Here is a 23,445-nt window from a genome sequence, read left to right on the forward strand (position 1 = left end):
TACTTAGTGGGCTCCAAGATAAAACTGCGAAGCCTTGGATCGTGCTTCGACAGCGGAGTCAGGATGAAGTGGGGTTTGTTGCTGAACTACAGTTGCAGAGAAAGGAACAACCCTACCCCTTTTGAAAAGTTTGGCTGGGGTGGGAGTGGGGGCGGAGCCTGGCAGGGGGCGGATTCCGCGGCGGCAACTCCCCGGACGCACGCTGGCCTCAGAGCCCCCCAGCTTCCGTGCCCCCTCGGCTCTGAAACTTGGAGGAGGGTAGGGGTCCAGCATGAAGCCCCCGGAGCGCCCCGCCCCTGGCCGCACTGACCGGATACTGGGGGTCATGGGGGGCATGCTGCGCGCATGCGCCCTACCCGGGCAGGAGGGGGTAAGAAAGGGGGACCACGGTGGGGTCGGGGGTCTTTAGGGGGCTTCAGGATGGCTGCACCCCACAAACTCAATTTACCCGCAAACAAGAATCCTTCGGGGTAGTCGCAGGAATCCAAAAGTTCCATTAAGAGCATCATAGGCACGTTCTTGGGTAAACTGCTCCCTCCACCCCAGCCTTGGCGAAGACCCTTTTATAACAAAGTGGATTTTGACAGGAGGGAGAAGGGGAAGCGGGAGGTCTAGGCTGGCCGTGGAGGGCGGGTTTCTTACGATCACTCTGTCCCCGCAGCCCCCGAAGAGAAGCCCCCTAGGGCTGGGGGGGACCGAGCCAGAATCTAACTGTACGGAGGGGAATCAGAGAGGGGAGCGCGAACGCGAGGTCCCCGCCTGGGCTCCGCTGCCCGGTAAGAAGCTAGGGGTGGGGTGGGGCACAGTTTGCCATCCTGCGCAAAGTGGCAAATTAAAAAATATGCTGCTCGTATTAGTATAAAGGTTCGCATCTAATTTGCATGAGACCCATATAGACGCTGAGACCTCCACGCTTCTTCTCGCCCTCTAGCCCGCTGTGTGTCCCCCACCTCAGCGGGTCCCGAGCCCCCGCTGGCGTAGTGTCCCCGCGCCCCACCCCTGGCCCCTCGCCAGCCGAGTCTCCAGGACTTCTCCTTAATTGGTGATTAGCCTCAGCTGGAGTCCCGGGGCCTGGAGGAAAGAAGGGTCCGGCGAGAGGGCGGCACCCGGGCTGTGTTCCCCACAAAGAGCTCCCCATTCACGCATCCCCTACTGGGGGACCTTGTCCACCCCTGCGCGGCTAGAGACAGTCCCAACCCCAGGACCTCTTCGCACAGGCTAAGGCCCCATCCGCCGCGCCCTTCTCCGCCGCAGAGGCCGAGGGGCGACCCTAGCCGACCCCGCCGCCGGGCTTAACCCCCACGCCAGTGCTCCGCAGTCGGAGCCGGAGATGCGGGAGGGAGGGGGAACCCGGGGCTGGGGAGCCCAGGCTAGAGAGGAGGGGCGGAGGCGCTGGGGACTTGGAGTGGGTACGAGGTGGTGCCTGGCGGAGGGGGAATTGGGGCGGGAACCCAGCACTGGCTGAAGGGGGAAAGCGAGGGAGAAGGCGGAGCTGGGCCGCAGAGGCCCCTCCCCGCGGCGACCCGGCGGCGGGGCCTGTTATTCTGCTCGCCGCTCGGCGGGGACCCGCGCAGCGCCAGTGACTCGGGGAGTCGGCCCCCGCCTCCTCCCCTGACCAGGCCTAGAACTACCCCCAATCCGGGAGGCCGGAGACGCAGCTGGAGCGGCTGCCGCATCCCGGCCCAGCCTCCTCCACCATCCCTCCCCTTCCCGCTGGACATCTGGACCCTGGGCCCCGCACCGACTGGGTTCCGGAAACCCTCCCCGCCCAGCTCGGCGGCCCGGCCCCGCGCCGCCCTCTCTACAGAGTCCCCAGCCCTTTTCCAGACCAGACTTCCGCCTACCCCTGGACCCCCGCCTTCCTATTCCCTCCCTCCCCCCGCCTCCCCCAGCCTGGAGCGGGGTAGGAGGGAGGGGGGGTGTGCGCCCTGCGCCGTCCCCGCCCCCCGTAGTTCCCCCTGCATGGCCTGCCCGGGTCGGGGGTGTGGGGGGGCCCGGGCGCCATGCGGGGGGGGCAAAAGGGGGGTCGCTGTGCCTGTCCCCGCGTGATCCGAAAAGTGCTGGCAAAATGCGTCTGCTGCTTCGCCCGGGGGGGACATGGTGAGTGTAAGGTCGCGAGGGCCCAGTGTTGAGTGGGGGGCGGGCTGAGGGTTCAGGACTTGTGTCTGTCCCGGCCCTAGGGATTTAGAGGCTGGAGACTATACCTGTGTTTTCCAGGAAAGTGACCTAATAGATGATCTCTAAGATCCCCTCTTGCCTTCAAATTTCTAACAGTTAAAAGTTAAGGAAATTGGGGAAGGGGCAGGGGACTCCTCTCAACTGAGTGTGAGAAAAACCCATCCACAATCCCCTTATGCCTAGACCACATCTTCCCTGAAATCCTTCTGCTGAGAATCTACTTCAGATCTGAAGAAGGACAGGGGGATGGAGGAATGAGGGATGAGGGGGGTCTACCAGGGGCTTTTTCCCAAATCACAGCTCCGCTGTCCCTGAGCCCAGGCCAAGGATAACACCGATGAGCTCTCCTCACTTGCCCCCTCTATTGGGTTTGTGCATGTGCTGGGAAGGTGGGCTGCAGAGGTCTTTTCTTTTTATAGTGACTAGTGCACTTGGTGGAGGAGGGGTCTGGGGGTGGCAGATGGGCTCTTAAGCTCTTTTTCTCCCCCCCCCCCCGCCACCACCCTTCTCAGAGAATGGTCTGTACCCATTGCAAGGGGGAGGGTTGTAGGAGAGCAGATGGCCACCCCCAGCTTCCAGTGTCTTCCCAGATGGCTGCCCTCACCCCCATATTGGTGCCATGCTCAGATATGGGGGAACCCCCACATGTAACTGGGGGTTCCAGGCCTAGGGAGCCAGGTGTTTTCTGTCCTTCTTCCCAAGGGTGTCCTGGTGAAATTTTCTCTCCTGGCCAACTCCAATGAGGATGGCAAGAAAGTGAGCCCTGAGGGAGAGGGGCTGAGCATCACAGAGCAGAGACTCTCGGAGCTCCCTAGGGACCCTGAATCTGGAACTGAAGCAAAATTTATCACCCCCTTTCTCCCCCTACCCCACCCCTTTAGAATCCTATTCCATTGCTGGCAGTGAGGGGAGTATCTCGGCTTCAGCTGCCTCGGGTCTGGCTGCTCCCTCTGGCCCCAGCTCTGGCCTCAGCTCTGGCCCCTGTTCCCCGGGACCCCCAGGGCCAGTCAGTGGCCTGAGAAGATGGTTGGATCATTCTAAACATTGTCTCAGTGTGGAAACTGAGGCAGAAGGTGGCCAGGCTGGACCATATGAGGTGAGGAGGGAGCACCAGAGAAGCATGTAGGACATCCATGAAGGGTGCTGGGAGAGGGCAGGTTGAGGGGGCCACTGGTCACTGGGGAGACACAGCTACTGTCCCTGACCTTTGAGACTTGACCTCTGGCCCCCAGAACTGGATGCTGGAACCAGCTTTAGCCACAGGAGAGGAGCTGCCAGAACTGACCCTGCTGACCACATTGTTGGGGGGCCCTGGGGATAAGACGCAGGTATGAAGACATGAGTCTGGCGTGGCTCCCCTCACCCAAGAGGCATCCATTTGCTTACTCTGGGATGTTCTTCCTTACAGCCACCTGAAGAGGAGACTTTGTCCCAAGCCCCTGAGAGTGAAGAGGACCAGAAGAAGGCTCTGGAAAGGAGTATGTAAGTGTCCACACACTCTCTATCCCAGACCCCCGCAGTCGCGCAACTTCCAGAGGATTGTCTCTCACATTTTAGATTTGAGACCTGGAATTTCCCCTGAGGTTGGCTGTGGTAATGAAGGGGCTTCTAGTCCAGGAGGGAGGAAGTGGCTAAACCTGTTCTCTTCCCAGGTACGTCCTGACTGAACTGGTAGAGACAGAGAAAATGTACGTGGACGACTTGGGGCAGATTGTAGAGGTAGCTCCCTTTTCCCTTCCCAGCCCTGGCCCAGCCCCTTCCCTCTCCCCAGGGCTAATGTTAGGAGATGCCTTGTTGCTCCTCTGTCCCACCTTCCCAGTCTCCCCTACATCCTGGACTTCTTGGGGAGGGGAGGTTCCCACCAGGACTGGCTCCACACACTCATGTTCCCACCCAACCTTCCCACAGGGTTACATGGCCACCATGGCTGCTCAGGGGGTACCCGAGAATCTTCGAGGTCGTGACAGGATTGTGTTTGGGAACATCCAGCAAATCTACGAGTGGCATCGAGAGTGAGTGATGGATCCCTGAGAGCGAGGGGAAGGGGCGTATGTCTGGTGGTCTCTGTATCCTACCCACGGGCCCACTGTTGCCTGAGGAATGTTTGGAGAGACTTCGCGGGGAACACTACCAGGGCAGACAGCTCTGAGTTGCTTGGAGTAGGGGTATTTGACCAACCTTTTCCCTCCCTACCCCTCCAGCTATTTCCTGCAGGAGTTACAGAGGTGTTTGAAGGATCCTGATTGGCTGGCTCAGCTATTCATCAAACATGTGAGGCTTGACAGAGTGGGGCCCAGGAGGGGAGGGGTTTGGGAGTGGGTCAGGACTTTCTGGAGATGTGCCCTCTCTCCTCGCTCACTCTACTCTTTCTTGAATTTTACTCCTGTTAGGAGCGCCGCCTGCATATGTATGTGGTGTACTGTCAGAATAAGCCCAAGTCAGAGCATGTGGTATCAGAATTTGGGGACAGCTATTTTGAGGTCAGTGGCTGAGACACCTTGGGGAAAGGGGGACAGAATCGTCAGCATGAGCAGGCTTTCCAGGCTGCAAAACCACCCCATCTGTCCCTGTCCCCAGGAGCTCCGGCAGCAGCTGGGGCACCGCCTGCAGCTCAACGACCTCCTCATCAAACCAGTGCAGAGGATCATGAAATACCAGCTGCTGCTCAAGGTCGGGGCCACCTGTTCCCTGGGGGCACGGCTGGTTGGGATGGCCCTTTCCTCATTCGTCTCCCCAGGGTTCCTAAGGCTCCCCACCCAGACTTCGGGGGGGGCCCTCACCTGTGTCCTCAGGGGAGGATGTGAGGGCTTTTGAGGATGTTCTCATAACCTCCCTGAGCATTTCTTCTCTGTGTCTTAGGATTTTCTCAAGTATTATAGTAGAGCTGGGATGGAAACTGAAGAGCTGGAGGTGAGTACTCCCAGATCTCACAGGACACACCACGCACACCTCATCTTCTTAGTCTCCTGGGTTCCTCCAGCTCCACGGGTGGTGAAGGGGAAGGCTGGTTGGCGATAGAGACGTGGTCTGAAGACGCCTCTTTTCCAATGATGACAGTGCTCTTCTTTTCACTTGTGTCCCAGCAAGCTGTGGAGGTCATGTGCTTCGTACCCAAGCGCTGTAATGACATGATGACCCTGGGGAGACTGCGGGGGTTTGAGGTACAGGGATGGAACAATGCTCTTCTGCCCCAGGCTGAGCACTCAGGAGATCCTTACAGGGAACTGTGCTCTCCTGGGGCTGACAGGAGATGGTTGGTTGGGAGTGTCAGGGGAAGGAGGGAGGAGCAGAGAGTTGCCCCTTTTCTCTTATTGTTTTTCTCAAAGGCCACTCTCCTTTGGTTTCAGGGCAAATTGACTGCTCAGGGGAAGCTCTTGGGCCAGGACACATTCTGGGTCACAGAGCCCGAGGCTGGGGGGCTGCTGTCTTCTCGGGGTCGAGAGAGACGTGTCTTCCTCTTTGAGCAAATCATCATCTTCAGCGAGGCCCTGGGAGGAGGAGTGAGAGGTGGAACGCAGCCTGGATATGTGTACAAAAGCAGCATCAAGGTGGGGAGGGTGTCCCAAGGGAGAGGTCTGACTGGGATAGGGGAGGCCTCTGAGAGGACAGTGGCCCCTCACATCCTCTTTGGATTTGTTGGAGGGGACAGGAACCAGAGAGGGCCTGAAGAATTGGGGGGCTACCTCTTATTTGCCAATCCAGGTGAGCTGCCTGGGACTGGAGGGGAACCTCCAAGGTGACCCTTGCCGCTTTGCACTGACCTCCAGAGGGCCAGAGGGTGGGATCCAGCGCTATGTCCTGCAAACTGCAGACCCTGCGGTCAGTCAGGCCTGGATCAAGCAAGTGGCTCAGATCCTGGAAAGCCAGCGGGACTTTCTCAATGGTGAAGCTCTCACCCTCCCTCCCCGACATCCTCCCTTGGTCCTTGGATCTCCTGAATCCCTCACCGCCCAATCTCCAGTCCCTGCCCTCACCCCAGCTTCTCCCCATCCCTCATCCTCACTTTTCCACAACTAGCTCAAGATTTAGTAACTCAGAATCCCCTAAAGCCTCAAGCGACTTACATTGGCCGACAGTCCTTGAGAGCAGAGCCCCTGGGAAAGGGCGTGTCTCTGCTGTAACCCTCCTTCTGTCCCTTTGTTTGCCCCAGCACTGCAGTCACCCATTGAGTACCAGAGACGGGAGAGCCAGACAAACAGCCTGGGACGGCCAGGAGGTCCTGGGGTGGGGAGCCCCGGGAGAATTCGGCCTGGAGATCGGGCCCAGGTCAGCACACACACACCCATCAATGGCTCTCTTCCCTCCCTGCTGCTGTTTCCCAAAGGGCAGGTGGCCAGAGTCCCCCTGTCCCTGGACACACAGGTATGAGGAATGGAATTCCCTGGTTGTAAGGGCAGAATGGGGAGGTCCTCTCTTGTTCCAGGATCCCCAAACCTCCTTCCCCTGTATCATTCCTTTCTTCCACCACCTTCCTTTTGTCTGCCCCTTCCTACTTCCCATCTCTTGCCCTCCCCCACTCCAGTTTAACCCTGAGAGAAGCTGATGGTCTCAGATAATCTAAGATGTCTGGCAAGAGGGGGTGGCTTGACTAGGGCTTACACTGACAAGAGAGGAGTGAGGGTGGATTCCTGAACTTTTGTGATCCTCTGACTTGAGTCTCTCTTCAGGCCTCCAGTGACATCCCCCAAGCTCCTCATGACTCTCCTCCAGTTCCACCAATTCCAAACGCCCCCCCCTGCCAAGCCAGACTTGCCAAGCTGGATGAAGATGAGCTGTAACTGGTGAAGGCCATGGGGGTGGTGCTGACTCAGCCACTCCGTTCCCCCAGGAACTTCAGGGCAATCCTTCTGGCAGCGCCCCAGAATTCCTCCCTCTTGGTGTATCTGGAGGGTGGGCGAGGCTGGGAGTGTCAACTTGCAGGAGGGAACCTAGACTCAGAAAGACTTCTTTCTGCCCAAGAAACATAGGCTCCTTCAGCCCCCACCCCTATGCATGCATCACAGGTCCCCCCCAAAAGGAGGAAATGTGGGTGGGTAGGAGGGCTGGGGCAAGGGCCAGACAGAAACTATTGGTTTTGTTTTTGATTTTGTTTTTTCTGTTTTTTGAGAATAAAGGTTTTGTTATATCACTAAAGCTGCTGTCTTGGCAGAGGGAAGGGGAAGCTGAAGTAGGGGTAAGTGGGGTAAAGGGGTATGGAAGAGATCAGCTGGCCCCTCAGATCAGTCACTTGAGGAGGGGCCTGGTGAAAGGAGAAGGGTGCGGGATGTAAGATAAAAGATGTCATTATCTTTGTCCCTCACCTGCGGTTTCAGCAACTCTCAGTCTAGACCTGGAGCTTAGGGCTACTGGAAAACCCTAGAACCTTGACGTATCCTCCCCTTTGCCCAGTCCCTCTTTCCCTCCCCTCTGGTCTCTGTTCTAGACCCCACTGGAAAGCCCGCTGTGGGGTGACTTCCCACCATTCCCCCCAACACCCAGATTCTAAAGCTCCGAATGCCCAATGTACCTTTCTTTCTGGGGCCACCATGTTCAGCTCAGGGAACATGGGGAGGTGAGAGGATGCTGGGGTGCTGTGTCCCCTTCTGGCTCTGGGTGTCCTTACTTTTGCTGTCTGGGAGGTTGTAAGGCATATCCATACTGAGCAGGAAGGGATTCTTCTTCAAGCCACAGACCCAAGAGCGGAGAGCCCAAAGGGGTCTTCACCTCTCCCAACTTCTGGGACAGCCCCTGGGACAGAGAGCCAAACGTGCAGAGATCCGTGTCCAGATGCCCTGTCCTGGGTCCTTGGGCATCGGTGTGTCCACTGTGTCCATCCGTCCCCTGGGCCCAGTCACGTGTACTTGAGCTTCCTCAGCAGACAATAGACTGCTGGGGTGGGAGGGTGAGGAAGAGCTGGAGTCTCCCTGTGGGCCTGAGGTCTCTCTGGCCACAATGGGGGGAGGGACCTCTAAGGTGAAGGGGACAGGACGTACAGCCCAGATAAGACTTCTGGGGAACAATAGGAGGAATTGAAGAGGGGAGACCCACCCTCACTGTACCCCACCCCCAGGGCTTTGGGGTCAGGGACTGGGGAGGGCTGCTAAGGATTCGTGTGAATGGAGGAGGGGATGGGGCAAATAACAGAATTCTGGAGCTCAGAACCTTTGAATCTCTTTAGGGACCACAGGGGTACATGAGGTGGGTGGGTGACCCTTTTGTACTTAATTTAACCACATACGTGTTGTTGAGTGCCTACTTTGTGAATAGCACTGGAACGTAATAAACAGTGCTTCAGTGTTTTTGGCTTCTGAGAAATAAAATCAAAGTTCCCTGTCTGTTCAGTGTTCCCCCTGAGGCCCTGAACTGGGAATTTAGGCCCAGCCACTCCCAGCAGAGGTGTGTGTGTGGCAGGGCGGTTCTCTATCCATCCGTGTCCAATAGCAGCTGCTTCCCATCTAGATAGTTTGTGAAACAGCTGAGGCCAATGGAGCCCCTTACACTTTCTGGGGACAAGCTGTGCCCCATGAGGATTTGGGTCTGGGGGGGGGCGGGGAAGGGAAGTTGGAACGCCGCTGAACTTTCTTGTGGGCAATGCAGCGGCCCTGGGAATGACCAGTAACCCTAGAGGAGTCAGCGTCTGTCTTCGCCCAAGGTGCAGATGCGGAAAGGAACCGGGAGCGAGAAGGCGGGAGTCAAAAGACCTAGGAGCGGTAAATAGTGGGTGTTGGGTGATGGGGCGCGTTTGTCTTTCGCCCTGCCTCTCTGGCTCCTAACCCTTTCCACGGCCATCCCTCCCCCCATAGCAGGCTGCAGAGCGAGCGATCTGGCCAAGGATGTCTGAGGAAACGCCTAACGTAGAGACACCCCCTCCCCAAGGCGCAGCCGGCTCCTGACTGTAGAAGGTCCCCAAGAGAGGGCGCCCTCCGGGACGGGATTGGACCCTGCTTCGCGGAGGCGGGACTCGGGGCCCGCGGGCGGAGGGGTATTTAAGACTGGGCGGAGTTGGAGGTGGCAGAGGGCAAAATGAGTGGGCTACCCGGTGCCAGCACCTGCCCAGGTCCGGGAGAGGCCTCCGACCTTAAGTCCCCCCTGGGCGCCAAGTTCAGGGAACCTCTTACCGAGGCCCGGTTTCAGCAGCTCTTCGGGGACGCAGAGCAGGAGCCCGAGCTACTCGCGGAGCCCCGCTGGTCGCGGCTGCGCCGGCTTTGGAAGCGGCGGGCCCGCGCCTGTTCCGGACCGGGGCCGTGGCCCCTGCTGCGGGCGCGGCTGCCCCCGCTGCGTTGGCTGCCCCACTACCGCTGGCGGGCCTGGCTGCTCGGGGATGCGGTGGCCGGAGTGACCGTGGGCATCGTGCACGTGCCCCAGGGTGAGCGGCGCCAGCAGCAGCCTGTCAGGGGCCCAAGCTCTAGAGGGCTTCGGGTTGGCACGGGGCCTGGGAACCGGGAGCGAAGTGGTGGGTTAGTGTGGCTTGAGGGCTCGGCGACAGGGACCTGAGGCCAAGTTCTGGGTAAGGACAGTGGAGCTCCATCAGATCCCCACCCCCAGCTCCCCTCATCTGTGCAATTATGCGCGAAGTCTTGGACACGGTCCGGCCCAGGGAACTGGAGAGAGGCAGGACGCCTGCCCCCCAGGACGCGGCCGACACAGATCTCTGACCTTGTCCGCCCCACGACCTCCCATCGAGGCCCTTTAACCCCTCAGTTCCCTCATGTGGCGGGATTTAGAGTCCCCGGGCCAGCCTCTAAGAGTGCGGGAAGGGAAGGACAGTCCTGGGGGCTGGGCACCCTGCCGCCTAACCTACACACCGGAGACCTTTCCTTCCACTACTCCCCCAGGCATGGCTTTTGCCCTCCTGACCTCTGTGCCCCCAGTGTTCGGACTCTACACTTCTTTCTTTCCCGTCCTCATCTACACCTTGTTGGGTACTGGGAGACACCTGTCCACCGGTGAGTGACCCAGTGACTCCTCTCCTTCTCTGTGGGGTGGAAAGGACAGGGGTTTGAGGCTTCCGTTCTTGTAAGCTCCCTCGCCCTTATTCCCGTCTTCACGCCCCCCACCTTCCCTTCCGCCTCTGCCGCTACACTGCCGTGAACCTCTGACCTAGACAGTGCTCGCTGCGGGTGCTGAGTGGGTGCAAAGAGGCGGGAGTTTACTCGGACTTTTCCCCTCCATGAAATTTGGTTAAAATGAACGTCTCTACAACTTGGAAGAGGGGAGAGGAGATACTCTGTCGCCCAAAGGAGCAGGCAGTCCCCAGGGCGTCTGCAGGAGGGGGCAGTGACGCAGTTGGGAGCAGTTTTTTCCCGGCGGGCGCTCCCTCCTTTCCTCCCTCACCTCTGGTTCCGGGCTGCTGCACCAGCTCTTGGCCCCAGAGTCTTCACCTGAGCAGCAAGCCTTCTAGGAGAGGGCGTCTGACGGCAGCATCCTGGGCGGAGAGCGCGAAGCCTGGGCTGTCGCCGCGCCCCAGGTGGCACAGCTGGTGATCTCTGCGTTTGTCCCCCGGCCCTAGGAACTTTCGCGGTACTCAGCCTTATGACGGGCTCGGCCGTGGAGCGGCTGGTGCCTGAACCCCTCGAGGGGAACCTGAGCGGCATTGAGAGGGAACAGCTGGATGCTCAGCGGGTTGGTGCGGCTGCGGCCATGGCCTTCGGGAGCGGGGCACTGATGGTGAGGGAGGACCTTGGGGGAGGACCCTGAGGGAATCCACGCTGGGGGCCCGGAGAATTGGGCCAGGGGAGAGGGAGGGACAAGTCTCCAGCACCGGTCTAGGCGGGAGAGGTGCGCGGACAAGCTGGTGCACTGCGCCGGGGCTGGTCTGCTCCTTCTCCAGTGGTGATGGCTCATCTTCTCCCCTGCAGCTGGGAATGTTCGCGCTGCAGCTCGGCGTCCTGGCCACCTTTTTGTCGGAGCCTGTAGTCAAGGCGCTGACCAGTGGGGCCGCCTTGCACGTGCTCGTGTCCCAACTGCCTAGCCTTTTGGGGTTGCCCCTCCCGCGTCAGATCGGCTGCTTCGCTCTCTTCAAGGTGAGGGTGGGAGAAGAGCGAAGAGGCTTCTAGCGGTCCTGGGAAGAGGGAAGCCCGTAAAGAAAGGAAGTGGGGGCGAGTGGAGGGATAGTGTGTGGCATGGGCGGAGAAAAGGTCAGAACCACGTGGCTGAATGAGGGTCGCTGAGGAGGTGGAAGCCCTGATGGGAGCCAGGAGAGGCCTCGCCTCAGTCTGGCGGGTCCGCGCTGGGGGCAGTCGACCCTGGCCCCAGGCCCTCTGCTCACTGCCCCTGCCCGTAGACGCTGGCCGCCGTGCTGACGGCGCTGCCGCGGAGCAGTCCCGCCGAACTGACCGTCTCGGCGCTCAGCCTGGCGCTGCTCGTGCCCGTCAAGGAATTGAACGTGAGGTTCCGAGACAGGCTACCCACCCCGATCCCAGGGGAAATCGTCATGGTGAGGATGGGGTCCCAGCCCCGTGCACCGCACAGACCCTGCCCGTCCGGTAGGAACTGGCCGCTGCCGCCCCTTCATGGAGTGCAGAGAGGTCACAGATGAGAGGTCCTGCTTACATGTGTACTTTTCCAGGCCTCTTCCCAGAACACTTTGACCCTCGGGAATCCCCCACCCAAACGTCCCCCCTTCTCTCAAAAAGCCGGCTGTAGGCCTCTTAGAAAGCCTTCTTCCTCCTTACAGCGCCCCCTTGCGGTGTCGCTCGCCACGGCACCTTCGCTCCCGTCTCTCCCCTCGCCGGTCCCGCACTGTAATTCACGGTTTATCTTCCTCCCCGCGTCCACCTACATTTCTCTCTCCCGCCCCAACTAAACAGGCTCTCCTCGTCTCCACAGATACCCCATATATCCCTTGATATAACCCAGCTTCCCTGCTTAGAATGGCTCGATTGCACCTCTTGATATCCACCATCCCTCATAGCAGCCCCCTCTTACTTCTTCCTGTCCCTCTCTCTCCATAGCTCCAGGCATACATCATTCTTCTTTCCCATCCCCAACCTCCTTCACTCTAAACCAGTTGTTAGGCATCCATCCCCAAAACATCCCAGCTACCCCAGTTGCTGGGCTCCTGCAACCACCTAATCCTGCGTTGCAATCCTCTCTCATATTGAGCTCCTTCCAGCATCTGCCAGGGGCCTGTCTCCTCCCATGCTCTAATTTGCTCTCTTTCCCAGGTGCTTCTGGCCTCCGTGCTCTGCTTCACCTCTTCCCTGGACACAAGATACAACATCCAGATAGTTGGATTGCTGCCCGGAGGGTAAGAGAGAATGGAAAGGCACCAGTTTTCTTTCCTCACAACTCTCCCACCCAGCACCTTCCCCTGTCCTGCCCTATGCCATTTCCTCTCTCTTGCTCATATCCTTGTTATACCCAACCCATTCTCACCATGGATTCCTCTCTCTCTAGATTTCCGCGGCCTCTCCTCCCCAACCTGGCTGAGCTGCCCAGGATTCTGGCCGACTCGTTGCCCATGGCACTGGTTACCTTTGCAGTGTCTGCCTCCCTGGCCTCCATCTATGCAGACAAGTACAGCTACACTATTGATTCCAACCAGGTGTGACTTTGAGTGAGGACCCCAACCTCATTCAGGGGACAGCCCCCTAATGGGATTCCCCCCTCCCAGCCATGCCTTTGTCTCCTCTTCATCTCACTGCATCCCTCCAGGAGCTCTTTGCACATGGTGTCTCCAACCTCATCTCCTCCCTCTTCTCTTGCTTTCCCAACTCGGCCACATTGGCCACAACCAGCCTACTAGTGGATGCTGGTGGGAACACACAGGTAAGAGCACGTCCCTGGGTGAGGAGAAGGGGGGAGGGGCATCCAGGTTGGGTGGTGGTGGAACAAGTGGAAGATTGGCAGATCCCCAGTTGGCAGCTCTATAGAGAAGGATGGAATTCTGTGAGGGAAGGTGAGTGAGGAGATGGGATTACCTGGGTAGGAGGTATAGAAGAGAAGAAAGGTACATTAAGACCTTTGTAGACTCTATAAGCACTGAAAAAGTTTATGGTGCCCTATGTGCAGTTCAAAATAAGAACAATACTATCTGGAAAATAAATTTAAGAAACAAAATTCTGGTGTTTTTCCTTGTGAGGACATTTTCTTTTAAAAAGAAATATCACATATCAAAGTCTCTCCCTAATGTTTTTGGTTTCTTGTACTTTGTTGGTGCCCTAAGCATGTGATTAACCTGCTTTTAGGGTCATCCAACAATGGCTTTTAAGATGAAGGTAGGCTGGTGGGGGAGGGATAAGTTGGGAGATTGGGATTGACATATACACACTGCTATATATAAAAATAGATAGCTAATAAGGACCTACTGCATAGCACAGGGCACTGAACTCAATACTCTGTAATGACTATGGGAAAAGAATCCAAAAAAGAATGGATATATATATATATATATGTATGACTGATTCACTTTGCAGTACAGCAGAAACTAACACAACATTGTAAATCAACTATGCTCCAATAAAATTTTGAAAAAAGATGGAGGTCAGCTACAAAAATAGGGATGTTGAACTGCATCTTGGGGCAGACCAGCAAATGACAGGCATTTAATTGGGGGAGGGGAAGGTAGGTGTGAGCGGCAGAATATCAAGCAGGGGGTTGAGGAGTGAGGAGTATCAGTGTGGAAGGGGATTTGGGAGGAGGGAGACTTCCAAGGAGGATGAGGCAGAGTAGGCAGGGAGACCAACTCTCACGCGGGGGTGGGTGAGGTTCCCTCCCTTCTTTGCTTCCGTCCCTCCTTCCCTCTAGGTGGCAGGCCTCTTCTCCTGTATGGTTGTCCTGTCTGTCCTGCTGTGGTTGGGGCCCTTCTTCTACTATCTGCCCAAGGTAAGCAGCAGAGGAGGTGGAGGGGTGGCTGGGATGGGTGGCGACATCCCTCCACACTGGGGTGGTCAGCTTACCTCCTCTGCCCCAAGGCTGTCTTGGCCTGCATCAACATCTCCAGCATGCGCCAGATGTTCTTCCAGATGCGAGAACTTCCACAACTATGGCGCATCAGCCGCGTGGACTTTGTGAGAAATGGCAGCATTACCCTCGGATGCCCCCTCCCATTTACCAGCGTCCCCAGCCTCTGCCCTTGATCGAAGCTAATTGTCCCAGTCCTAAGTTCTGCAACCCCCCCCCCCCAACATGTATACCTCCTAATCCCTTTACTCAGAGACAAGGTGAAGGGCGGAGCTTGAACCTCTTCAGACCTGAATATTTGTAACTCCCCAGATGGTTCAAGGTCTGGGGTCATTACACTTGGTGTGTATCCCCTATTAGGTCCATCCCGTTCCTTCCTTCTGTCATTGTTTCTACTTTCTCCCGGGCCATCCCTCCCCATCACTTGCCCCGGCAGTCACTGCCCCTGGACCCCTTTCCCTGGCAGGGATGGCCTGGCATTTCTTTTGGTTATTTCGCTCCCATCCATGTCCTGCAGGCTGTGTGGATGGTCACATGGGTGGCTGTCGTGACCCTGAGTGTGGACCTGGGCCTGGCTGTAGGTGTGGTCTTCTCCATGGTGACTGTGGTCTGCCGCACCCAGAGGTGGGAGTAGAGATGAGGGGAGTCAAGATGAGCGGAGGGAAGAGAAAAGAGTGCCTGGGGTGACTCTCCAGCCAGGTCAGGCTGGGAATCTGACCCCAGCTTCCCGCCCAGGGTACAGTGCCTGGCACTTGGACTGGCTGAGGGGACAGAGCTCTACAGGCCACTCAGAGAGAGTCACAAGGTGGGTGGGCTACAGCCGAAGAAGGAAGGGAAGATTAGACTCGGATGTTTCACTGACCCTCTGACCCCTTAGCTCCTCCAGGTCCCAGGGCTCTGCATCCTGAGCTATCCAACACCGCTCTACTTCGGGACCCGTGGGCAGTTTCGCCGCATCCTGGAGTGGCACCTGGGGCTTGGAGAAGGAGGCAAGGTGAGGGACTTGGTCAAAGGGGTGTGTGGCTTCTTTGGGGGTGGGAGACAGGTGGGTGTTCTGGGGGGGGTCATTGTGCTCAAGGGGTGCATGTTCGTGCTTGTGTCTCAGAGATGGTGACTACCCTTTTCTACTCACAGGAGGCTCCAAAGACAGACGGCCCACCTGATGCAGGTGAGATGGGATGACAATGAGGGAGATTTGGGCACGACCCATGGAGGCATCTGGGTACTCCTGCCTTCTGCCATCCTAGTTGCTGAGCCTGTCAGAGTGGTAGTCCTAGACTGCAGTGGTGTCACCTTTGCAGATGCTGCAGGGGCCAGAGAAGTGGTTCAGGTGAGGGAGAGGGTAGGTTAAGGAGAAAGTCCCCTTGTCCCACGAATACTCTCTGATATAGGATTTAACCCCCTGCCCTCCCCCCCGCCCCACGTAGCTGGCCAGCCGATGCCGAGATGCTGGGATCCACCTTCTCCTGGCTCAGTGTAATGGTGAGATGTGGAGGATGGAGGGATCTGGAGAGTGGGGAGTGACTGGACGCTTGCAGGGAAGGAAGAGGACACGGTGTAGTTGTAGGACCTGAGAGCCTGACCCCTTCTCCACACAGCCTCAGTGCTGGGGACACTGACCCAGGCAGGACTCCTGGATAGAGTGACCCCAGAACAGCTGTTTGTGAGTGTCCAGGATGCAGCTGCATATGCCCTGGAGAGACTGGTGAGGGGGCAGTAGCAACGGGAGTGGAAGCCAGGAGGTGCTGGGCTATGGCAAAGGAGGTGTGAGTCAGTGACTGAAGATCCAGGCAGAGGGATTTGTGAAGGGGGCTGAGGAGGGAGATGAAGGAAAGGGGTGGGGATGAAGTGATTAGTCTATATAAGACTAAACCAGGGAGACTGGGCCCAGCTGTGGGTGAAGAACTGAGGAACTAAGGTTCCAAAGCAGGCGGGGTACCCCTGAGAGGTCTGCCAAATCTTGGGTGAGGGAGGGGGGCACCTAATCTACTTCTGACATGTCCCTTCCCTTTTCCAGGAGCTCACTGGTCCAAAGACTTGCACAGTGTGGGTCTGACCCGGTCATGTGGAGTGTGGAGGGTCCCAAAAGCATGTGTGTGAGGAGGGCCAGGGTCCCCGAGCCCCCTTACTTAATGTAACTAATAAAATGAAGCTGAAAGTCTCTGGGGTTCATGAAGTGAGTCTGGGTGTCTGCACACAGACCCTTGGTGCCCCATTCCTCCATGCGCACAGCATTGCAGAGACACAACTGAAAATGGCTTTCACCTGTATGTTCACTGGTCCCCACACCAGCTCCCGTCACCAGTTCTCTCCATGGGGTGGGGCTGCAGTCGCTGCACAGAGTCCTGGATCCAGGGATGCGAGGGAGGCCCCAGCCCTGGGAATATATACTGGGGGCTTCCCCACCCCCTTGGTCCCAAGGAGATGAGAGTGTTTCCGCTTTAGGATTTTAGAGTCCCCATGGGCTCTTTGGCACTTGGAAAGCAACCCCCCACTTCCTGCCCTATGGGAAGGGGGTGGGAGGAGGACTTGGCACTGGCTGTGGGATGAGTTATGGCTCCATCATGCCCCTGGGCACTCGCAGAAAGGAGGAATGTCACCAGGACAAGCCCCTATTTGGGATCAAGTTCTGAAGGAGATTGGAGACAGTCAGTGGAGTGGTCACTGGCTGGTGGGCTTTGCTAGATATTCCTGGCAGGTGCAAGGAGGTAGGCCCAGCCTGACGGTTGGAAGGCCCCGAGTGGCCGTCACTCTGAGGTCATGCACTGGAGCCGGTGTTTGAAGAAGAGCAGGCGGTGTTTGGCCACCTGACTTTCATCCAGGGATCCCGGGTAACGGTACCGAGCATAAGTCTCTGCCCTGGCGTCCCGTGATGTCCAAGGCAACTTCAACTTGGATGCGTGATCCACAACAACGTCTGAGCAGGAGCCCACCTGAAGAGAACCAAGTCCATCCAGGAAGAATTCTGGGGGTGGAGGAAAGGCGAGGACACAATGAAGGGTCTTGAGGATACAGAGGCCCCACCGTTAAAGGAGAACTGAGATTTGGGATATGTTGGGTGCATATGCAAAGACCCCATTTCTAAGGACCTTGGGCATGTAAATCAACCCTTTTGAGTCTTAGTTTTACTCTTGTATAAAATGGAGTCAATATCCTTACCTTGTGCTTTGAAAACTGATCCTCCGCCCCACCCCCCGCCCCTCCCTGCCCCGCCCCCAACACACACACACAGAGGTTCAATAAATGCCGAATGGGCTGCTCCGAGGTGGTCTGAACCAAGGGATACGGCTGGGAGCGAGATAAAGGTGCAGGTGGCAGTGGTGGGGAAGCTCAAGACGGACCCAGCAGTTGTACTGGCTGTGGAGGTTTAAATGATGCTCGGGGCTGAGGGGGTGGAAGCTCTCTCTCTTGCCCGGGCACAGGTCTTGGTAAATCTTTGTAGAACTGCTCTAGGGGCCCCGGTAGCAGCCGTGGGCTCCGCGGGGGTGGTCGGGGAGTAGTACCCAGGGCCCTTGGCGCCTTACTGCACCGAGCCCAGCCCAGCGCCCCGCGGGATCCCTGCCGGGCCCGGCCAGGAGGGGGCGCCACTCACCCAGGTGCGCCACGCGGCTGAGGCGCGGGTCAAAGCCGACCTCGCGCACCTTGTCAGTGCGCGCCAGGAAGAAGTTGACCACGCCGTCGGTGACCACGCACCCTGGGAAGCCGACGAGCTCGTGGTGGAAGCCGCGCTTCTGCCGGAGGCAGTTCCCGCGGCCTGGCGCGCCGGGCTCCACGCTCAGCAGCTGCCGGTACGTGGTGGCGAAGCCGGAGATCTCGCGCACCGCGCCCCCGACCTGCCGGGGCGGGAGGACGGCTGCAGGCGGGGCGCGGACCGGAAGGGGATCCTCTCCCCCTCCAGGGCGGCTCTCCTGCCCTGTCCTTTCCCGCTTCTCCCCTGCAGGACCCAGATAGTGCCCCAGGCTCCGCTTCGTCGTCCCCTCCCGTCCCAGGGCTGGCTGCCCTCAATCGGGTCTACCGGCCGGCCGCGGCCTTAGACTGCCGAAGGCTCTCCTCCCACCCTATATCTCAAGGCCCCTCCCCTACCAGGTCCAGCGGCGTCCGCTCCAGCACGTCCACAAGCCTCTCCAGTCGTGTCCGCGCCGTGAAGACGAAGTCGTCGTCCACCCACAGCACGTACTTGGTGGTTACTTGGGATACGGCCAGGTTCCGGCCTGCGAACCAGCCCTGGGGAAGGGTAAGTACGGTTGGCGATGCTGTCGAGATAGAACGTAGCCCTCTGCCACCTTTTCTCCTCACTCCTGATCCCTCTCAACAGCTTATGCCCCTCTCCAAACTTTCGAGTGCTTACGAATGGCCGGGAGCTAGGTAAAAAATGCATTTCCCACTTGTGTGAGGCGCTGAGTCAGTGTTCTGGGGGAAGGTATTGGAATGCATTTCATTCATGCGTTCATTCATTCATCAACTATCTACTGAGCCCCCCACTAGGTGCTAAGCACCATTCTCAGAACGCAGCGCTGGTAAGACACACGATTCCTGCTCCCGTGGAGTTTACATTCCAGAAATCCTCATGCTTAACAGGCGCCTCAGTGATTCTGAGGCAGGTAATCGTGGAATCACTATGGTGGAGACTGCAGACTGAGGGTGCGCCCCCTCCCGGTGCCCTGTGGCGCACAGTTCAGCCTCGCTGGCTGCTCACCTTGCCAAAAGGCATGAGATAGTGCTCGATGTGGGGACCTCTAATGCTCTCTGGCTTGTCGCTGTCGTCGGCGATTACCACTGTGACTGTCGGGTAGAAGCGGCGGATGCTGGCGATGAGTGCCCGTAGCCGATTGTAACGAAGGAAGGTCTTAGTGGCAATGGTGACCAGAGCGCTGATGTTGTACTGGGCTGGGAGTGAGGGGCAGGGTTAGGTGCAGAGGAGAGTAGGGAGTGAAGAGCAGGAAGACATCTCGCAGGGGTGTCTCCCAACTTGTCGCCCTCTCCCAACTTGCTCTCCATCAGGGCTGGATCTATGTCCCTGAACATACCAGTCTCACCTCCCAGGGGTAGAGACCCAGGTGGGTACAGCTGAGGGCTGGGTGGGTGTCTTATGCGTATGGTGAAGGCAACTTTGTGTCCCTCGGTGGAGAACCGGACTGGGAAGAAAGGACATGAGATGTGGCCCCTAGGGCTTGGACAACATTGTCTTTTCAGTAAAACAATATTTAAGCGCCTACTCTGTGTAGCACTTTTCTAGGTCCTGTTAGACAAGAATGCAAGGTTCTTATCCCCATGGAACTTACATTTTAATGGGTGGGAGAAAGATGATAAAAGAGTTCATTAAAAAGCTAACCTTTATTGAGCATTTACTATGTGCCAGGCACTTTTAAAGTTACCTTAAATATATGGACTCATTTAATCCTCACAGTAGCCCTATTAAGTAGATTCCTACTACAGAAAAAGAAGGCACAGAGAAGTTAACATGTCCATAATTACCCAACTGTTAAGCAACAAAGCTGGGATAGGAACCTAGTCAGTCTGGTTCCAGGCTAAGTAAGTAAGAAAATTCAGATACAGATAAGTATTGAATAGAAAATAAGACAAGTAATGTGATAGTGAAGAGGAGCCATTTGAGCTGAGATCCAAATGATAGGAAGGAGCCAGCTATGCAAAAATCTGCGGGAAGAGCATTCTAGGCAGAGGGAACAGCAAGTGCAAAGGCTCCAAAGTGGGAGCAGGTTTGGTACAGAAGCCTTGGAGAGAAGCAGGAGGACTGTGTTATGCCCCTTTTGCTAGAGGAGAAATGGGGGCTCTGGGAGATAAAGCCCTTTGCCCTCTAGTAAGTGGTGGGCTGGGAATAGAGCTTGAGTCTTCTGGCTCCTGGGGCAGGTCACTTCCTGGGGCCCCCATGGTTGGCCTGAAGGGGGGACACACCCAAGGCTCGGGTTTCCCTCTGGCCTGCTCCAGCCCCAGATGAACAAAGGCCCCTTCTCTCCCTCCCTGGCCCTGCTGGCCCAGCTGAAATGCCCATTGTGTGGCTGGGCAGCGCTGGCCATGGCCCGAGTGTCTCCCACACCCTCTGCCACTTGCTCGCTCCTGCCTTTCTGGGCTCCCTGTGTTCACCCAGCCTGTTACTACCTCCACCTGGGCCTCGCACCTATGTCTGCTGTGTTTGCCTGGTAGCTTCGGCTGCTATAAGTCACCAGTTGCAGCTGCCGATTGAGTTGGTCCAGCCCTGGGCTGGTGAGGGTGAGATCTGGCTGCCCCTCTCCAGTGAGAGTCACTCCAGTCACTTCCCCTGCCACGTCCCAGGTGCCCAAGGAGGCAGTCAGGTTCACCTGGGAGAGGGGATTGGAGAGTGCAGAGTGAGGCCCCAGACCCACCTCTTGCCTCCCTGGTTCCTCCATCCCTCCTTTGGCAGCTTTGTTGCCCTCCCGGCATCCTTAATGCCCACCTGGCCTCCTCGCCCTCCTGTTTCTTCTCACCTGGTATACCTCCTGACCAGAAGTGGCCTGCAGGCTCAGTCCTGGGAGGAAGGAGAGGGGATCAAAATCACAGACAATCTGGAATTCCTCATTTTCTCTTCCCTCTTTCACCACACCCAGCACAGAATTTCTCATGCATCCCTCTTGTTGAGGCCACAGCAGGGCACATTGCGGGGCATAGCCTAGAGTAACTTATTTTTTACTCCTTCCCATCAAAGCAGTAGCTCTTCTGTGGCCTGCCCTACCTGTTCACCTAACTTTGGCCAGTCAGCAAGAATAGACCCTTCTCCCCAAACCTCTCCAGTCACTGTCTTCTACAATTCCTGACAATCTTAGAGTCCCTTCTGTCCCCATCTCCCACCTCATGAGCCCTCCCTGACCTCAAGTCTCCCACCTCCCATTCCAATCTTCCCTCATTCTTCCTCACCCAACCTGGGCTCTGCCACCCCCCACCATGGCTTAGGTCATTCCCTAGGACCGTTCTCCCCACCTGGCACCAAGATGCTCCTGAGGGGCTGGACCTCCACACCCTGCAGGGGGTACTGTAGTGGGGAGTTGGCAGGGGCTATGAGCAGCTGGTCAGCAGCAGACTGGCTCCTGGCAGTGAAGGAGGGGGAGGACAGAGGAGCAGTCAGGGGGAGACGGGCTCTCCCTCCTGCCACACCCACCCTCCAGGCTTCCCCCTGCTCTCCCCCTACAGAGTCATGCCCTCCTTTCCCACTGGTACCGGTACCTTGAAAGGAAGGCCTGGAACTCCTGCTCCCTCAAGGCAGATGCAGCCCTCAGCTCCTCAGGGTCAAAGGCCTTGGTGAAGTCAATGGCTTGGACCTGCCTCTGGAAGGGGAGGTGAAGGCTCCCCCCACTGGACTCACAACTGCAGTTGTTTGTGGACAGCAGCCTGGAGCCGGGAGGAAGGGTCCTCAGAGCCCAGCCATGCAGCTCACTTATCCCACAGAACATTTACACAGGACCTACATCTTGGCCTTTCAACCCTGTCCATCCAAAATCTGTTCCCTTAAACACTGCTCTTCAAATAGTCCCCAGGAGGAGGAACCACCAAAGGAATGACGCATCCCCTAAATCTGGATTTTACAGAGGTGTAGAATAGGGCCAATTGCTAGGTGTTCAGAGTTGCCTACACGCCATTAGGACCCCACCTGGACTCTCCTTTCATAGGGAATCACCAGGACTCAGAAAGTCAGCGCCCTCCCCTGACGGCACACCCTCCCTTCCCCGTACCGTGACAAGGTTCTTGGAGGACAGATTTGTCCCCCCCGCCAGCACAAGACTCAGTGGCCCCCTCCACCTCCCACTTCACCCCTCTGCAACCAGTCGTGGGGAGCCCAGGCATCAGAGCTCAGCAGTGGAGGAAACAAGAGCTTCCCACGCCACCCCCCAGCGAGTGCCGTGCCAGTACCACGACTCCTTGCACTCACCCCACCACTTGCTCCTTGATCCTGACTGGGATGTGTGCGTACCGGGGCTCGGGGGCAAGACCTGGCAATTCTGGCCTGGGGTTGCCCTGCAGGGGCGTCCACAGCGCAAGAGGTGCCTGGAGGCCCGGCGCGACCCGGGTGCTCACGTACAGGAGCCCCAGCGAGGCGCAGGCGAGCAGCAGGACCAGCACACAGAGGGCCCGGCGGCCCAGCCGCATCCTGGGTGGGCGGTAGGGATGGGAGAGTGAGAAAGGTGGGGAGCGAAGGCGTGGGTTGGGGCCCCCGCGCTTCCGGAGGCTCCTGCCGGCCACCCGGGGCTTTCCACATCTCGCGCGCCAGGATTTGCATAGCGAATCGGTACCCCTGTCCCCTCCCCTCACTTCCCGGGCCTCGGGTCTCCCGGCCTCCTTTCTTCTCTCCCTCTCCCGCATCTTGCTTTCCTCTCACGCCTGAGGCCGGGCATCTTGAAGCAAGAAAACGTTGGAGGTAGTGGTTTCGATGCGGCGGCTCATAAGTAGAAGAGTACCATTTTATCAGAATAGCGGGTGTTCCCGAGCCCGCCACCTCCCCTGGCCCGCGCATCCCCCAACCCCTCAGTCCGAGCATCACCTGGCCCCGGCTGGGCTGCAGAGGGCAGCGCCACACCTTGCCTGTCATGAAAAATGCAGAATCACGCCCGCGCTACTGGGTGGCCCCGGCGGAGGTGACCCCGTGAGTGGCCTCGGGAAGCTGTGCGGGGGGACAAGGTGGACCTGCGTGCGCGCCTCTTCCCGCCTCCGGCTCGGCCCCTCATCCCGCCCGGGCACTGACCTGTCTAACGCTCTGAGGCCGCCGCAAGATTTCGGTCCGGGCTGCGCCAGGCTCTCAGCCCCAGCCTGGGGGTCCTCATGGGGCTGGAGGCGGCCTGATGGGGGAGTCGGGTGTGAGGCTGAGAGTGAGGGGGATCCTCCTGCCTCCCGAGCGCGCCCGACCCCTCCCGCCTTCGGACTCTCCGGGCTTTGTAGACCAAGGCGCTGGGGTGGTTCTGGGCGTTTCCTGCGGAGGTGGGGATCGGAGTCCAGAAGCCGCCGCACCCCAGTCCCAGAAACAAATCCGAGGCTCCCCGGTACCCTGTTCCACTTGCCGGGCCGGGAGAGGTCGGGCCGCCGCCCGGCTCTTCAGTTCGCGGTTCCGCGCGGCTCAGCTCCCGGGCTGGTTCGGCGGAGGATCCGGCTACGCGCGGGGAAGGAGAGCGCTGGGGCGCCTTCTGGTGGGCGCCGAGGACATTGCGGGGGCGCGAAGCCCGCGCCGAGCGCAGGTCCTTCTCTCTACCCCCCCTCCCCCTCCAGCCCTTCGCCTCCGAACCCTGGCATCTCCCCCGCCTGCCCCCGATCCCAGTCACTCTATTCCCTATGCGTTCGGAGCCGCCCTCTCGTCTAGGCTGTAGGCAAGGACAGGCGACAAGGGCTTCGGGAAGAGTTGGGGCGGAGACGCCCTGTAACCCC

At 58.2% G+C, this 23,445-nt stretch overlaps 3 protein-coding genes across 8 annotated transcripts; 2 read left to right on the plus strand and 1 right to left on the minus strand.

Moving 5' to 3' along the window:
• Window positions 1-229: 229 nt before the first annotated feature.
• Window positions 230-7,773, plus strand: ARHGEF25 (Rho guanine nucleotide exchange factor 25). Of its 4 annotated transcripts, none has more exons than XM_060026298.1 (16): window positions 230-370; window positions 662-776; window positions 3,060-3,274; window positions 3,411-3,506; window positions 3,587-3,660; window positions 3,831-3,897; window positions 4,087-4,190; window positions 4,380-4,449; window positions 4,569-4,658; window positions 4,756-4,848; window positions 5,038-5,088; window positions 5,262-5,339; window positions 5,526-5,726; window positions 5,881-6,061; window positions 6,329-6,540; window positions 6,846-7,772. In XM_060026298.1, the coding sequence occupies exons 1-16, from the start codon at window positions 272-274 to the stop codon at window positions 6,954-6,956; spliced, it is 1,857 nt and encodes a 618-aa protein (XP_059882281.1). In that variant the 5' UTR covers window positions 230-271; the 3' UTR covers window positions 6,957-7,772. The 4 variants fall into 4 exon arrangements, with proteins under 4 accessions (XP_059882281.1, XP_059882282.1, XP_059882280.1 ...); XM_060026299.1 differs by having other exon boundaries at window positions 6,329-6,444; window positions 6,846-7,771; XM_060026297.1 differs by having other exon boundaries at window positions 5,262-5,726; window positions 6,846-7,773.
• A 1,407-nt stretch (window positions 7,774-9,180) lies between these two features.
• Window positions 9,181-16,216, plus strand: LOC132433821 (solute carrier family 26 member 10-like). The gene is made up of 18 exons (XM_060025083.1): window positions 9,181-9,523; window positions 9,993-10,103; window positions 10,667-10,824; window positions 11,016-11,180; window positions 11,441-11,593; window positions 12,324-12,406; window positions 12,556-12,703; window positions 12,814-12,927; window positions 13,906-13,983; window positions 14,073-14,168; window positions 14,579-14,685; window positions 14,797-14,866; window positions 14,939-15,055; window positions 15,196-15,229; window positions 15,309-15,391; window positions 15,489-15,543; window positions 15,660-15,766; window positions 16,079-16,216. Exons 1-18 carry the CDS (start codon window positions 9,181-9,183, stop codon window positions 16,115-16,117), a joined length of 2,061 nt encoding a protein of 686 aa, XP_059881066.1. The 3' UTR covers window positions 16,118-16,216.
• Window positions 16,217-16,227: 11 nt separating this feature from the next.
• Window positions 16,228-23,096, minus strand: B4GALNT1 (beta-1,4-N-acetyl-galactosaminyltransferase 1). 3 transcript variants are annotated; one of them, XM_060025086.2, is made up of 11 exons: window positions 22,772-23,096; window positions 21,962-22,180; window positions 21,259-21,423; window positions 21,016-21,122; window positions 20,526-20,566; window positions 20,198-20,378; window positions 19,098-19,196; window positions 18,758-18,948; window positions 18,145-18,285; window positions 17,654-17,894; window positions 16,228-17,026 (listed from the first exon to the last, which is right to left on the minus strand). In XM_060025086.2, the coding sequence occupies exons 2-11, from the start codon at window positions 22,177-22,179 to the stop codon at window positions 16,809-16,811; spliced, it is 1,602 nt and encodes a 533-aa protein (XP_059881069.1). In that variant the 5' UTR covers window position 22,180; window positions 22,772-23,096; the 3' UTR covers window positions 16,228-16,808. The 3 variants fall into 3 exon arrangements, with proteins under 3 accessions (XP_059881069.1, XP_059881067.1, XP_059881070.1); XM_060025084.2 differs by having other exon boundaries at window positions 19,089-19,196; XM_060025087.1 differs by lacking the exons at window positions 19,098-19,196; window positions 20,198-20,378; window positions 21,016-21,122; ... (1 more) ...; window positions 21,962-22,180; window positions 22,772-23,096 and having other exon boundaries at window positions 16,232-17,026; window positions 20,526-20,544.
• Window positions 23,097-23,445: the final 349 nt, after the last annotated feature.

This window comes from Delphinus delphis, chromosome 11 (genome assembly GCF_949987515.2).
Source record: "Delphinus delphis chromosome 11, mDelDel1.2, whole genome shotgun sequence".
NCBI lineage: Eukaryota > Metazoa > Chordata > Mammalia > Artiodactyla > Delphinidae > Delphinus > Delphinus delphis.

Excerpts from the sequence above, each read along its gene's own strand:
- LOC132433821 (XM_060025083.1), top strand. The coding sequence starts at position 9,181 with ATGAGTGGGCTACCCGGTGCCAGCACCTGCCCAGGTCCGGGAGAGGCC. Across the intron at positions 14,169-14,578 it reads GCATCAGCCGCGTGGACTTT|GCTGTGTGGATGGTCACATG; the intron begins GTGAGAAATGGC and ends CATGTCCTGCAG. Across the intron at positions 15,056-15,195 it reads GGCTTGGAGAAGGAGGCAAG|GAGGCTCCAAAGACAGACGG; the intron begins GTGAGGGACTTG and ends TTCTACTCACAG.
- B4GALNT1 (XM_060025084.2), bottom strand. The coding sequence starts at position 22,179 with ATGCGGCTGGGCCGCCGGGCCCTCTGTGTGCTGGTCCTGCTGCTCGCC. Across the intron at positions 21,123-21,258 it reads TTCCAGGCCTTCCTTTCAAG|GAGCCAGTCTGCTGCTGACC; the intron begins GTACCGGTACCA and ends CTTCACTGCCAG. Across the intron at positions 17,027-17,653 it reads CAGCCGCGTGGCGCACCTGG|AATTCTTCCTGGATGGACTT; the intron begins GTGAGTGGCGCC and ends CTCCACCCCCAG.
- ARHGEF25 (XM_060026297.1), top strand. The coding sequence starts at position 272 with ATGAAGCCCCCGGAGCGCCCCGCCCCTGGCCGCACTGACCGGATACTG. Across the intron at positions 3,661-3,830 it reads AAGGCTCTGGAAAGGAGTAT|GTACGTCCTGACTGAACTGG; the intron begins GTAAGTGTCCAC and ends TTCTCTTCCCAG. Across the intron at positions 6,541-6,845 it reads CCCTGTCCCTGGACACACAG|GCCTCCAGTGACATCCCCCA; the intron begins GTATGAGGAATG and ends GTCTCTCTTCAG.